The sequence below is a fragment of the Scatophagus argus genome, chromosome 17 (genome assembly GCF_020382885.2).
Source record: "Scatophagus argus isolate fScaArg1 chromosome 17, fScaArg1.pri, whole genome shotgun sequence".
In the NCBI taxonomy this organism is placed as follows: Eukaryota; Metazoa; Chordata; class Actinopteri; family Scatophagidae; genus Scatophagus; species Scatophagus argus.
In genome coordinates this window covers 5,526,156-5,541,813 of record NC_058509.1, presented here as the reverse complement: position 1 = coordinate 5,541,813, position 15,658 = coordinate 5,526,156, and the positions used below count along the sequence as shown (strand labels likewise).

The 15,658-nt window shown below is 42.4% G+C and overlaps 1 protein-coding gene across 1 annotated transcript; it reads left to right on the top strand.

Annotated features, from left to right (window-relative positions):
- The first annotated feature begins 1,525 nt into the window (after window positions 1-1,525).
- On the top strand, window positions 1,526-13,728 carry LOC124074829 (prolyl endopeptidase-like). The gene is made up of 15 exons (XM_046418113.1): window positions 1,526-1,753; window positions 4,902-4,976; window positions 5,442-5,575; window positions 6,218-6,348; window positions 6,473-6,682; window positions 6,786-6,907; window positions 7,111-7,216; window positions 8,197-8,388; window positions 9,805-10,002; window positions 10,331-10,434; window positions 10,660-10,796; window positions 11,451-11,545; window positions 11,647-11,778; window positions 12,375-12,531; window positions 13,140-13,728. The coding sequence occupies exons 1-15, from the start codon at window positions 1,712-1,714 to the stop codon at window positions 13,432-13,434; spliced, it is 2,130 nt and encodes a 709-aa protein (XP_046274069.1). The 5' UTR covers window positions 1,526-1,711; the 3' UTR covers window positions 13,435-13,728.
- Window positions 13,729-15,658: the final 1,930 nt, after the last annotated feature.

The window sequence follows — 15,658 nt, the reverse complement described above, 5'->3', positions numbered from 1 at the left end:
CCTTTTCTCCCCAGTCGTTTTCACAGCTTTGTGGATTAGACAGATTACGCGTCTGAAACTCTGTTTTTGTTCGTTCTCTCTCGCTCTGTTTCAGTCCCTGTCCCCTCCATCTTGAGATGTGTTAACCCAGGGTGCGCACCATCTCTGCGTGTTGTTTTACCTCGAAACCCGTCACAGTTTCATTCATAACGTGATGGAATGACATGAGTTTGTGCACATACTGTGAGGCAAAGCTAACACTGCTTACCTGCTGGAAAACACCCCGTCTTTCTGGGAGCAAACGAAGAACCACAATAAAAACGCAGGACATTACAGTGAAGACGAAAGTTATTTTCTGTGCTGTGACTTGTGGCAAAGTGACAAACTTTATGACAAATTTAATGACACTAAAATGCCCCCCCCCCCCCGATAAAGAAATCTTTCTTAGCACTGAATACATTCTGCACACATCATACATCATGCTTGTGGTTTTGGTGTTGAATATGCCATTTCAGTTTTCACTGCCAGCTGCACATTGCAATTGCTGTTGACATGCGTCAAACCGGTTATCAGATTAGTGATCTGATTAATAGGATATGTTCCAGGAAAGACATTATTATCATTATTGTTCTTGTTTTGATTCACATACTCTGTGTTCACTCAAGCAAAGGAATAGTAAGAATACCTTATTGCAGAAACCTTGAAATTGGCTGGAGTTGGCTTCAATAAACTGAAAATAATCAACAATTTTTCAACAATCAATACATCATTTAAGTCAAATGTCAAGAAAAAACATTTGCAAGCACAAGCATCACAAAAGGGAGAATTTACTGCTTATTTGTGCTCTTTCTTTTTTTTATCATTGTAAATTAAACATGGACCAAAAAGAAAAAATGAAAATGTCTATCGTGGTATCTGGACAATTATAATGAACATTTTATTCATTTGTGGTTTTTTTTTTTAACTATATAGAGTATTTTTATCTGTTTTTATTTGATTAATTAAAACAAGTCATCTGAGAAAATTGGTTAGGTGAAGTTTCGACAGCTTGTAAGGGTTTTTTTCTGATGATTAGGACACATTATGTCATCTTGTTTTGATCCCAACAGACTGAGCTCTGCAGCCTGTCAGTGCTTTTGTACTTCATCTTCATAAGCCTGCAGGTTTTAGTACGAGAGCTCAACTTCCTCTTGTTCATGCTCAGACTCACCCCCGATTCTCCTTTCCTTCCTTTAGTTCTTTCCCTCCTGACAAGTGAAAGGCTCACAGCAGATTTTAATAAGTTCGACTTTTTTTGTTTTTGTTAAAGAGACCACAGGTTCTGTGGATAAACACTTAATGTTTCTCAAATTTATTTATTTTTTTCGGTTTGTGTGTGTGTGTGTGTGTGGCGGGGAGGGGGGCTATAAAATACGCACATAACCTAAATGTAAATTCTAAAAAAAAAAAAAAAAAAAAAAAAAAAAAATGCATGCGTACGCATCGCTTGACTTGGAATACACGTCACTTCCTGTCTAAAGAAGTCGGAACAGGCGGTTTGTACAAAAAAGACGAAGAAGAAGAAACAGCAGAAGAAGTTGGCGGAGTGTGTGTGTGTGTGTGCGAACAGATGCTTTCACTTTCTCTTTCAGGCTCCGTTGATTCCGTCGAGGCACTGATTTCAGAACAGTAAAATAAAGGCGAGAAAAAGCTACTCAGGGGGAAACGGAAGAACACTTTAGGAAACCCCATCATGGCGTTCAAGTACCCGACTGCGAGAAGGGATGAGACGAAGGTCAGTGTACAAGTAAAGTCCTGCCGATGGCTTCTTCTTCTGGTTGTCATTCGGTGAAATTCTCTGGCTCATGCATACGATCAGGGAAAGCGAGACCAGGAAGAGAGAGAAGTCGCGCCGTGTGGGGGGACGGACGGAGGGGGGAGGTTTTAATAAAAGAAAGCATATGGCGCGTGAACGGAGAAACAAAAACAAAACTTAAATGGACCAACTTCAACTGAATGTGTCCCAGTGAAACAGTGCGTTCAACATGCTCATTTCACTGAAACTGAAAACTGGTTGACTGGTTGGTGAGGTGCGTCTCGCCGCTTGCAGGTTTCCTTTTGACCACATCCTCTGATGATGCAGGTCTCCTGCGTCTGTCCTAACCCGGACCTGAGGCTGGACTTTACGAAAAACTGAGTCACTGTTCCGAACTCGCCCAGCACGACCCCAGCTGAGGACGTTTAGGATTACGTACTAATTAAACATATTCCCCTCCCTTTCACGTACTTAAAAAGTAATTCAACTGATAATGTCTTCTGCCAACATGATCCTTCAAAGACTGTTTGAACATATTCTCCACAAGTTAATATAATATGCACTATATGGGCAGAAGTATTGGGACACTTGACCATCACACCGACATGGACTTTAATAACTCAGCATTCTAAATACACTGACAGCTTAGCGCTATAACAGCTTCCACGTTTCTGTAGGAATTTGTGCCCATTCATGCAGCAGAGCATTTGTGAGGTCACACACTGATGTTGGACCAAAAGGTCTGGCTCACAATCTCCTGTTCCAGTTCATCCCAAAGGTGTTGGATGGGGTTGAGGTCAGGACTCTGTGTGGGGCAGTCAAGTTCTTCCACACCAAACTCATCCAACCATGTCTTTATGGAGCTTTGCTTTGTGCACTGGGGCACAGTCATGCTGGAATAGAAAAGGGCCTTCAACAAACTGTTTCCACAAAGTTGGAAGCATAGCATTGTCCAAAATGTCTTGGTGTACTGAAGCATCAAGATTTCCCTTCACTGGGAGTCAGAGGCCGAGCCCAACCCCTGAACTGCAGATCCATCCCAATACTTTTGTCTATATGGTGTAATTTTGATGGGAAATTATAATATAAAACAAAGACATTCAGTTCAGTGTCAAAGGTAGCAGAAGTTGGAAGAGAATTCTTAAAATTTTAAACTTTACTTTTAAACAAGTAAAGAGGTACTAAAATTGTTGGCAATTTTTTTTAAATTTTTGTCTTATCGACTAACTGACCATTTGGCTTTTGATTATCATCAGCTCTAATTCACAGGTATATGCAGCATTTTCTTCCTTCGTCGTGCGTCAGAGATACTGGAGATACTGGAGAAACTGGAGATCGTTTGATTGTTGAGGTTCATTCCCAGGTTGGCATTGTTAACGACCTGTGACTATCTTTAACAAAAATCTCTTGAATGATTTGTTGATATTTGTTGAACTGCCAACTCTCTTAAGAAGAATCCTTTCAGTGTTGCAGTTGCAGACACTCCATGCTTGTGCAACACAGTAAATAGAAATGTCTCAATAATGCCAGCATGTCAAAGAGAGGTGAGCTGAACCGGATCAGAGGAACACCGGAGAAGTAGTCCCTCACAAACGGTGACCCATAAAGACTTGACGAGACATGTCACAGTTCCACCTTAACATGGCTAAAAACAACTCATCCTTTGCTATTTTGTTTGAGCAGTGTGTTTCATTTTGTCACAAAATGCTATGACTTCTGAGAAAAAGTTGGACAGTGAAGAAGACATTTCTGCCGAGAGACGTTAGAGTTTTCATCAGCAGCTGCAGATGCGCCTTTTACTTGCTAATAACTTGCAGTTAATTCTGTTTGTTCAGCAGATGGTGTTTTGATTTTTTCTTTTAATTTTGAAGCACAGAAGTATTTCTCCTTTCTGAGAAGAGGTTGGCGTGGTGGCGCAGCCTGTACCTCCTGGAAACGTGTGCTGTTGTCAGCCTGGAAGGCCTGCAGAGCCTTGTGTACACGTACAATGGACACAATACCACATAATACAAATAAACTCGAGTTGACTTGACTCTCCCCAAAGATTAACAACAGATACTTTCACCTTGACCACATAGGTTGGACACTATAATCCATGGGGTTTAACGCGTTCCAACAGCTGTTTCAGCCCAGTCAGTTTTGAATTCGTAGGTTTGAAATGTGGCTGCGTGTCCTAACGTATAGGGAACAGAAATAAAGGTATGAGAGCAGCGCATGACGAATAATTCCCTGCAGTGAGGAGAATTTTTTGCCTTCAACAAAGCCGTCCTGTCTGTGTCGCTTCCCCAGTTTCTCTTATTGTCTTTTAACGATGCCAAGCAGAGATGAAATTCTCAGGCTCTTCTCTCTGTAATGCAGATGTCCTTGGTACAGGTGTCATTCACCTCTCTCACTAAAAGCCACCAGCAATGTGGCGCCTTTCTGCAGTTCGATGTCTTGGTACTTAGACGAAATGTCTGGAACATTTCTTCTAAGTATCACTATACCAGGACCATTACTAATTCTTTTTGGATGTTAATATCTAAACCTAATGTACTGACTCACTCCAGCAGCTGTTTTGTAGTGTGACAATTTCAAATGTGCAGGTTTAGAATGAAGAAAATGCACTCTTGACTTCTGGTTAACTGGAGTGTAGGTGTGTTAAGAGCACCACATGTATGTTGGGACGAACAATTGTCTCAAAAGTGGGATTGTAAAAATTCCCACATCGATTTGGTATCAAGCTAAATACCAGGCTGCACTGGTAATACTTTGTTTTACAATTAGGTGTCACATGTGACTCACCTGTGGAATATAACTAGAGGCCATGAATGAGAGTGTATTTACAGAATGTCTCATAATAATTATAATCGTCGGTTGGCACGTGATCAAACCAATTTTAGCTTGTATATGGTTTCACAACAGTGGCGTCATTTCTCTTCCGATGTAGATTCCAGACGTAGGTTTCTGCTGACACATCCCGTTGGTCCATCCCTGCCTGGAGACAGAAATGAATTTCAGAATTTCACTACAGAGCTTAAAAGCTGTGTGTGTCAAATTAAGTTTGAATTGACGCTGAACACAGTTATGGTTCATGTGTTTATGTTATTGAGTTTGTTCATTTTTAATCGTCACATCTTTGCAATAGGTGGATGACTACTATGGAACTAAGATCTGTGATCCATACTCATGGCTGGAGGACCCTGATGGCGCAGAAACAATGGTTTGTGTTTGAAAATAATTACCTTTATTTAAGTTCATGCTTTCTACTGTGGCATTTAGCTCGCAGTCTCTTACAACAAAGTAATAATACCTTGATGTATAAGATACAGTGTGCCAGGCCAGGCTCTGGCAGCTTAGCGTGAAAGAGACAACAAAAGACACATTCAACACTTAGTCCTGCCATCAGATCATATTCTAAGTAAAACTTCTCTGTAATCCTGTTCTTAAGCTGTAAATATTTTAAAAAGAAAACTTTGGTCAGTGTGAATTTATTCTGAGGTTCTGTAAATGACTGAGCCATATCATGCATAATTATATCTGGTCAATGTTTAATTCTCCTTGTTCTCTCAAGTGCCCCAGTTTTATTGTTGGCTGGCATGTGTTGATCGCCTGCAGAAAGCTGCAGCTGTTCCTCCACCAGACTTCATCCCTCCTGTCTCCCTGTTTCTCTGTCTTTGTGTCGTAGGCCTTCGTTGAGGAACAGAACAAGCTCTGCATGCCATACTTGGACCAGTGTGCTGTCCGTGCTCAGTTCCACAAGCGCCTCACTGAGCTCTATGACTATCCCAAATACAGCTGCCCTTACAGGAGAGGAAAGAGGTATTTGTTGTCCTTCTCAGTGTAGCCAGCCTGTGCAGGGGCTGTATTTGCTGTTATCACAAAGTCTGCCACGATACAATTTCATTTCAGTTCATTGGACCACAGTCGTCGTGAAACGATATCACATGCCCGTTTAACACAGTCGGTTACAGAAGAAGCTGCCATCTTTTTTTTTTCTGCTTCTGGGCCATAAAATAAAAAACATTCACAGTGACACACATAAAAAATGGCTTAACAACAGGAACTTTTAACCAAAGTATAAAGCTCGGCCCAATAGTAACGGTCAGGGTTCCTATACAAAGCAGTGTTTCCTGATCTCGTAAAAGTTTGTCTCTTTCTCCACTGATTGTCAAGAAGAGAGTAAATGTCATCATCGTCCTTTAATGCCGTCGCTGATGCCGTTGTTAGACGGTTTAGGAAGGAAGTGCCCGTTGACTGAAATGGTCACACAAACATGCCATGTGAATTTCAAAATTAAGGTGCATCTTGAATATGATGACTTCAATTTTTACATCGGACATAACTGGATCGTTGATCGATTGAACTGATGTGTCCATCCAGACCGATGGATAGTTACACCCCCTGGTCAGAAGTAAGAAAAGCAGTGCTTGTTGTCACATCATTTCTCGCTTTTGTTTCCAGGTATTTCTACTTTCACAATAAAGGTCTCCAGAACCAGGATGTGCTGTATGTGCAGGACTCTCTGGATGGACCCGCCACCGTTTTCTTTGACCCGAATAAACTCTCTGAAGATGGCACCGTGGCACTGAAGAGTGAGCCAAACTACAGAGCACACATACTTACTGTGCACAGACACATAGATCCTCTGACATGTACAGACTCGGAGGAAAAAGTGCTGAATCCCTCCTTCTTTTGCCCTTCCCCCTCTCCATCCAGTGGGCCGGCTGTCAGAGGAGTGTGAATATTTCGCATATGGTTTGAGCAGCAGTGGTTCAGACTGGGTGAAAGTGCACTTCATGAAGGCTGACGACCTCAGCAAGCTGCCTGATGTCCTCGAGAGGGTTAAATTCAGCTGCTTGGCCTGGACTCACGATGGCAAGGGTGTCTTTTACAACTGCTACCCACGACAGGAAGGCAAAACCGATGGTTCGGAAGAGTCGCCATACACGCAAACACCTTCAGTTAAACACATTCACCTCCCGATGACCATTACAGATGTATTTAATGACCCTTCTATATTTCGCTAAAGGCACAGAGACCACCTCCAACGTCAATCAGAAGCTCTACTACCACGTCATCGGCACCAAACAGTCAGAGGACATCCTGGTTGCAGAGTTCCCCGAACATCCTAAGTGGCACAGTTCAGTAACTGTAAGTTCATAGTAATCTTGAATCACTTATTAGAATTGCAATCAAAGTCATTTAAAGCATTGTAAGTGCTTGATTTTAAAGAATCACAGAATGACATACCAATAAAAATTCATTTTAGAAATTCTGGTGATGCTTTTGTGCCCACAGGAGGAACATTATGTGAAAGTGTGACATGCAAACTCTTCCTTCCTCTGTCTTTCTAGATATCGGATGATGGCAGGTATGCAGTTTTGTCCATCACCGAAGGCTGTGAGCCTGTCAACCAGCTGTGGTACTGTGACCTTCAGCAGCTCCCCGACGGCATCTCAGGTCTGTATTTTTATGAAGATATATGCTCTCCATAAACACAACAAGTAATGTATTTTCGTGAGCAGTAGGATAACAGATAAATGATGAATCCTGTATTTGTACCACCGTGAATCATTGCATAACACTGCTGTTAAAGTGACGCAACAAAAGCTATAAAGTAGATTTTCAAACTTGACAGACACAGGTGAATATTGATGGTTGACGGTATCTGAAAATATCTTTAGATTAAAACATTTCATGAGATGGAAACGTCTGTTGGAAAACACAATACATACATATTTGATTTACGTGTCAGTCATTCCTTATCGCCGAAGTGATTGTTTATTTTCATTAATCTTGTGTCCTTAAATCTCCCCTCAATTAAACCTCTCATTCAGGGAATATCAAAAAAAAAGATATAAAATGTCCACTTCAACTTGCAAAGTGATGTCTTATCATACATTGTTTAGTAAGAAGAAAAATGTGTCTCAGTCCATCAGCCTGCTGCATGCTGGGCCACAGAAGGGCAAAGGCTTCAGCGCCAGTGTAGCTCGTTACTTTGACGATAGCATGCAGATTCCTGCTGAAAATGTAAATGAAATAGGGTTTACGGGTTCAGGTGAGGGTTGGCACCTGTTTCGAGAGAGTCTTAGTCAGTGCGAGATAGAGAAAACCATGAACAGATTTTCAAGCAGCAGTAGATAATATCTCTGCAGCTTCATGACTCCACTGACAGTGACTCAACGGCTGCCTCACCAGATGCTGAGATTTCAGTATTCACTTTGCAGCCTGTTTTCTGGTTCCAAATCTTCCCCTCACACACACAGGAAATTTGACACTTTCTAGTGCCGACTTATTGCGAAAGTGTGCTTTATAAACCTCAGTGAATCAGGTCGATAGGAGTTTTTTTTTTTTCTCTGTGTGGGAGTGATAAAGGTGAAAATTACATGTGTACGGTAATCAAGGCTTTTTTTTGTCATTTTATTCATCTTGTCCACTAGGCCTGCTGCCATGGGTCAAGCTCGTGGACAACTTTGAAGCCCAGTACTCCTATGTCACCAATGAGGGAACTGTGTTCACCTTCCGCTCCAACTTGGATGCCCCTCGGTACTGTCTCATCAACATCGACATCCAGAAACCAGACCGGCAGCACTGGACTACCCTCATTCCACAGCATGACAAGGATGTCCTCGGTGAGACTGAATGGAAATTTCAACAAGTTGTACAATAGAGGACCAATTCAGCTTTGCAGCGCACCTATTTAGTATCAGTTCTCTACAGAAAATAAATGCAATACGTCTCAGGAGTTTGGATTTTGTCGGTATGACAGCTGTGGGCTTGTTGATCATGTGAAAAATCAACTGAGCCTTAGAAATACGTAAAGGGCTTATACGTGAAGTCATAGTTCCACAATTCAGGCCGTAGAGTCTTGCGAAATTCTTTTTTTCTGCTGAATATCTGTCCTAATGTTTCAATGATAGTCTGACCACAGCTGTGAAGTTCTGCATCTGTGGTAAGAGACTTCGTCAGAGGAAACTCAAAAAGTGAAACTTAGCCTATAAGCACTTTGTCTAAACTTTTTTTTTTCTTTGTAATGAGTCATTTGAATGATGGTAAATGATGGAAAGGTGGAAACATACATGTCCACACTTCTGCCAAGATGTTTTAAGTTTTAAGTTCAGTTCCTTTGTTGTCATATGCACAGCATGATTGTGCGACACTTTAAATTCCACTGTTTAGCACTATAATGTAGATGTTAGCAGACAGAAGTTTTTAATGAATGTATATGTCAACAACTTGACTCCTCCTGCAGGCAGCCATAATTGAAGACTGGTAGATAACAGATAGTCGAGTTAATGATTTGACATATGTCTTTATTCTTTAAAGTTAGAAATTGTTGACTAATATCATGCTTTTAATCATATCAAGTTATTGGATTGCTTTTAAAGAGAGCTCCTGCACATTCACCAACTTATTTAATAACTCATCATTTATGCTGTTGGTGTATTAACTGTACTGCCTCGAGCCCTTTCCTAAACTGATAAGACCCTCTTCTGTGATAATACTGATCTGGGCCCAGCTCCTGTAATGGCCTTGTGATAGTCCCAGTATCAATTCCTTCGCCGTTTTAACGTTTGTCCTCATAGTGATGTGGGCATCAGACTGTTGAGTATCATGTCAGTAATATGAAGTTAAGTTAAAAAGTCACTCATTTCTCTCTTTATTGTCTGCGACCCTCAAAGGCATATTGCCATATAGGGAAAGCAGGCCCTGTAGCACCACTGACACCTGCTGAGTAGTCCTGCCTGTATGCTGGATGTACTACGCATATAGTATACTAGACTGCCCCCTGCTGGCTGTTAGTGTGACTTCATCATGTTAGAGTGATTAGATCCAAAGTCCCTACCTGCATTAACTTTATCCTTTTTCTAGTACAGCAACATCTCAGTTAACGGAACCAATTATTACATTCATGTTCAGTCTATTGCTGTTTTGTTTGGTGTCATGAATTGGGAGAAAGAAAGTTGACATTAGTGCGTGTTCAATAAAACCATGCCACATGGGGTCGTGTTCACCGTCTTTGACTTCCTTGTTCTGTATGTCTACAGGCTTTGTCTCCTGTGTGAACCAGCACCACCTGCTGGTCAACTACATCCATGACGTGAAGGACATCCTGCAGGTGTACGAGTTGTCTACGGGCCGGCTGGTCAGGGACCTGCCACTGGACGTTGGCACAGTGGGCGGAGTGAGCTGCAAGAAGAAATACTCTGAATTCTTCTACAAGTTCACCTCTTTCACAACGCCAGGTAATTCTGCCCTTTCTTAAATGAGGTTTTAGCTGTGTTAATGGTACATACAAAAACCTCCTAAATTACATTCAAACAATTAAAGTTGCAACTAATGATAAATTTTATTATTGATTAATCTGCTGATTATTTTTATTGCTGTGCGCTGAGGCATAATGTTTTGGAGTTGCCCATGGCTCCATCCGTTCATATGTACGTCTCTCTCTCTCATTCTTGTGAATGTGACGTCTCAGGAACTCCTTAAATGTCTAATAGGACAAAATGTGTGAAGTGGTGATATTTTACAGCCAACCTTTAACCTGTGACCCTTTGCTCTGTGCTGTTCCAGGTATCATTTACCACTGTGATCTGAGCAAGCCAGACCCAGAGCCCAGAGTGTTCAGGGAGGTGGAGGTAAAAGGCATCAGGCAAGAGGACTATCAGACCAGCCAGGTAATCTTATGTCTTCCTTCTCAAACTTTCCCATTACTCTCTCTTTAAACTGTCTTTCCCCTCCATAACCAGTTTATTCTTGAGCCTGTTTTCTCGTATCCACTGGCTGCATATTCATATCAGTGATTTCCCAGAATCTTATTCGTGTGATTGAGGATGTAGTAAATGGTCTGCGTGAACAGCTGACTCTATAGATTTCATCCATCTTCTCTCTTACATTTGCAGGTATTTTATCCCAGTAAAGATGGAACCAAGATCCCCATGTTCTTAGTTCACGCCAAGGGCCTGAAGAAGGATGGGACTCAGCCGGTCTTCCTTTATGGCTACGGAGGCTTCGAGGCTTCCATACAACCGTACTACAAGTGAGTACAGCTGCTCTGCTTAATGCTTCATGAACCAGTCTCCTCTTTGTTAGTGAGTGCCAAAGCCAGGCAGACGCAGATGTCAGAGTGGCTATGATGGATACAGAAACCTTCAGTAAAACATGGAAGAGCTGTCAGGTTTGTTCTGCCAGACCATCCTCTGCTCTTAAACTGATCTGCTCTGCTGGGTTCGTCACTGTCACACTGTGTATATCTATTAGTCAAGTCACGTGAAAAGTCAAGCGATTCAGGAATCAAACATTGATGTTTTAGAAGCATACACGTACATTTTAATCCAACGTTCACCAGTGACGTCATGCAGCTGTGCCTCATGGAAAAAAGGTCGCTGTACTGCTGATCCCTTTGTGTAACAACCGTACCGCTGCTAACTGTAGCTTAGGTGCCTTCATGATGTGCATCACCACAGTCCAAATGTAATTTGAAGGCCGAAAATAAATGTCAACAGAAATGTAAATAAATGTAAGAATGTGATATTAAAACATGGGGAGGGTTTAACTGTATCCTAAATGAATCAAGACCTCCACTTACGCAACATTTATCCATTCCAGACCTCAAAAAAATGCATAGAATTTTCTGCTGCTGTTCAGTCTCATGATGGTCCATAACATTGTGGTTTTATCTCCTCCTGCTCAGTGTTGCCTATCTGCTTTTTGTGAGACACCTGGGGGGGATCCTGGCAGTGGCCAACATCAGAGGGGGTGGAGAGTACGGCCTCACCTGGCACAAAGGTACGCACGTGCAAGGAGCGCACCCAGGAGCACAGAACCTTGTTAGTTAGAAATCGGTCCACATACGTTCACACGACTTGTGCTTTATGGTGTGTCTGTAGCTGGTTCTTTAGGGAACAAGCAGAACTGCTTTGATGACTTCCAGTGCGCGGCAGAGTATCTGATCCAGGAGAAGTACACCACGCCCGGTCGCATCGCTATCAACGGCGCCTCTAATGGAGGGCTGCTAGTGGGTAAGTGCAGCCTCGAGAGTGTGTGTGTGTGTGTGTGTGTATTTAGTGTGAAAGCCCCGACACAGAGAACAACACAAAGTGAGAAGCATACTCAGGAAGCTATAGGAACTGAAGTTGTGAAACGGGTGGAGAATACTGCTCTTCATTTTTATATCTGAAATCTGGTAATGGAGCTTAACTTCTACATCCTCCCCATTTTAACAGCTCAGCTCTCACTTCCTGTGCAGTTTAACCATCGAGGCTGCTACCAATACGTTCGGTATACTGCACAACTCGCCGGCTTTACAGCCAGCTAACATCACTGGTCTGCTGCACGTCTCAGCTGCACTCATCACAATGACTTTTATCCTTTATGTTGCATCTTTGCCACAATTACTAATGTCAGATTCATCAAACAGTAGTTAGCTGCTTGGTTTCAATTAATTTAGCTATTAAACAGCACATTAAACTGTGCTTAGTCACATCATTTACCAAAGGCTGGCAGCCATATGGCATCAGTCGAAGTTTGTGTGTGTGTGTGTGTGCGTGCGTGTGAGTGTGTTTTCATAATCAAATGTGATTTCTAACACAGATTTTTAATACACACACACACACAGGGGCATGTGTGAACCAGCGTCCAGACCTGTTTGGCTGCGCTGTGGCGGAGGTGGGGGTGATGGATATGCTCAAGTTCCACAAATTCACCATCGGCCACGCCTGGACCACAGACTACGGCTCTTCTGACGACCCCGAGCAGTTCAAGTGGCTCATCAAGTATGAATAACACACGCACACACAACAAATCGCTAACTTTCACCTGAGAATATTTTATGGCTACTGTCGGTTCACATGGTCGTATGAAATGGCTGCCAAGACTTGGCCTTGGTCTGCTGAGCCACCTAACGCTCACCTTCAGCTTCACCTCTTGTTCCATCCACTTTCTCATCCAGCTGTGGCTTTTCCCCACGTTTCTTTGCAGTATAAATTACTGGCACGAATGACATTTATGAAACCTGCGCTCGTGATGCTGCACTGCACAGCCGGTGTTTCAGCGTTTGCGCTCTCTGTAGGTGCAGCGTGAATGAGCAACGAAAACGTTTTTGATGGATGTCTGTTTCTTTTTTTTTTTTTTATTTCGGTGTAGTCACACATCTGAGTCTCAGAACTAAAAGAATCTGTGCATGTGGGTGTGAGTAGTTATATTGTTTCCGGTGCTTCGTCTGTCTTGCTTTCAGTCATCTTTAGACTCTCCCACATACGCCAAAAAGTAACAGCAGAGCTGCTGAGTCACTTATTGAAGTTCATGCGTCATTCCCACATTTTCTCTTTTCTCCCTGATAAGAGAGTTTCTTCATGCTTTTCTCCTCTCTTCTCCTCTCCAGGTATTCTCCTCTCCATAATCTCCCCCCGCCGCCTTACTCTGGCCCTCCCTACCCCGCCATCCTGCTTCTGACGGCAGATCACGACGACCGCGTGGTGCCTCTCCACACCTTGAAGTACTGCGCTGCCTTGCAGCACGGAGTGGGCAGCAGCCCCGTGCAGCGTCAGCCCCTGATGGTCAGGGTGGACACCCGTAGTGGGCACGGTGCAGGGAAACCCACCGCCAAGGCCATCTTGGAGGACACGCACATCTTTTCCTTCATCGCTGAGACACTTGGACTCAGCTGGAAGGAATGAGGAAATGACAGCAGGGAGGGCAGATAAATAATATACACAATGAATGATTTTTATTTTTAAGAAAACATGTAAAAAAAAATTTCTGCGTCAAAACAATAAACTGGTGCCATTAAGTGGATGGTTTAATAAATATGTATACGGAAAATAAGAACAAAGAACTACAGTGTGCTAAAAATGTGAGCTACACTATAATGCTGTGACTGCTCTGAATGAATGAAAATGTTAATTTGTTTGCATTTGAATTTGAACTTTCGGATTGAAACATTTTCAATAAAATCTCTGTTTGCATTGTGACATATTGTCTTCTAAAGTACTACTAACAAGTATTCAGAATTGTGTCAACAACATCCCCAGTTTGACTTTAGTTTGCTGTTGTTCCCCGCCTCTTTCTCCCCGTGTACGACTGTCACGTCTCTACTGTAAATATCAAATTTTGATTTAAAATATCAAACGCAAAGTGGGGGAGGTCAAACTACAGTAAGGCCTAAAGGAACAGTTCGACATTTTGGTAATTCATTTCTTGCTAAGAGATAGATGAGGACATTAATGCCATTTTCATGACTGTGCAGCTAAGCCAAGTCTCCAGCTACCCTGACTGAAGGTAAGCAGAATGTGCCTGCCAGCACCTCTAAAGTTCATTAATTATCTTATCTTGTTGATCAATTTGTGAAAAAAATAAATAAATAAAAAGGAGACTTTGTGATTCCTTTGATATTTTGTAAGATGACATATTTTTAATATAAAATCTTAATATACAGAGTAGCTACAGTGTATCCGAAAAGTATTCACACTGCTTCACTTTTTTCGCATTGTTATTTTGTTACAATCTCATTCCAAAATGGATTAAATTACTTTTTTCCCCTCAAAAGTCTACACAAAATACCCCATAATGACAAAGTGAAACATTTTTTCTTGATTTTTTTTTGTTACAAATTTATTAAAAATTAAAAACAAAAATAGAACATGTACATAAGTATTCACACCCTGTGATCAGTACTTTGTTGAAGCCCCTTTGACAGCCTCAAGTCTTTTTGAGTGTGATAAGCTTGGTACACTTATTTTTGGGCAGTTTCTCCACCTCTTCAATGCAGAAGCTCTCAAGCTCCATCAGGTTGGATGGGGAGCTTCGGTGCACGGCCATTTTCAGATCTCTCCAGAGACACTCAATAGGGTTCAAGTCTAGGCTCTGGCTTGGCCACTCAAGGACATTCACAGAGTTTTACTGAAGCCACTCCTTTGTGATGTTGGCTGTATGTTTAGGGTCGTTATTCTGTTGGAAGATAAACCTTCTCCCCAGTCTGAGGTCCAGCGTACTCTCGACCAGGTTGTCAGCAAGGATGTCTCTTTACATTCCTGAAGTCATCTTTCCCTCAACTCTTACTAGTCTCCCAGTTCCTGCTGCCACAAAACAGCCCCACAGCATGACGCTACCACCACCACGTTTCACAGTAGGAATGGTATTGGCCACTGAGAAGTAATGAGCAGTGCCTGGTTTGCCTGGTTTGTCTCCAGACATGACGCTTGTCATTCATGCCAAAGAGTTCAATCTTTGTTTCATCGGACCAGAGAAGTTTGTTTCTCGTGGTCTGAGAGTCCTTCAGGTGCCTTTTGGCAAACTCCAGGTGGGCTTTCATATGCATTTTACTGAGGAGCAGCTTCTGTCTGGCCACTCTATCATACAGGTCTGATTGGTGGAGTGCTGCAGAAATGGCTGTCCTTTTTGAAGGTTCTCCCCTCCCCAAAGAGCAACACTGGAGCTCTGTCAGAGTGACCACTGTGTTCTTGGTCAGCTCCCTGGGCAGCCAGCTATAGGAAGAGTCCTGGTGGTTTAAGACTTCTTCCACTCACAGATTATGGAGGCCACTGTGCTCTTTGGAGCCTTTAATGCAGCAGAAATCTTTCTACACCCTTCCCCTGATCTGTGCTTCAACACAATCCTGTCTCAGCAATCTACAAACTTTTCTTTTGACTTCATGGCTTGGTTTGTGCTCTGACATGCACTGTCAACTGTGAGGGCTTATATAGACTGGGGTGTGCCTTTCCAAATGACTCCCAATCAACTGAATTTACCACAGGTGGACCCAACTCAAGTTGTAGAAACCTCTGAGGGATGATCAGTGGAAACAGGATGCACCTGAGCTCAATTCTGAGTGTCATGGCAAAGGATGTGAATACTTATGTACATGTTTGCGTTTATGTACATGTTAATTCAAGCAAACTTGTT

Excerpts from the sequence above, each read along its gene's own strand:
- LOC124074829 (XM_046418113.1), top strand. The coding sequence starts at position 1,712 with ATGGCGTTCAAGTACCCGACTGCGAGAAGGGATGAGACGAAG. Across the intron at positions 5,576-6,217 it reads CCTTACAGGAGAGGAAAGAG|GTATTTCTACTTTCACAATA; the intron begins GTATTTGTTGTC and ends TTTTGTTTCCAG. Across the intron at positions 11,779-12,374 it reads TAATGGAGGGCTGCTAGTGG|GGGCATGTGTGAACCAGCGT; the intron begins GTAAGTGCAGCC and ends ACACACACACAG.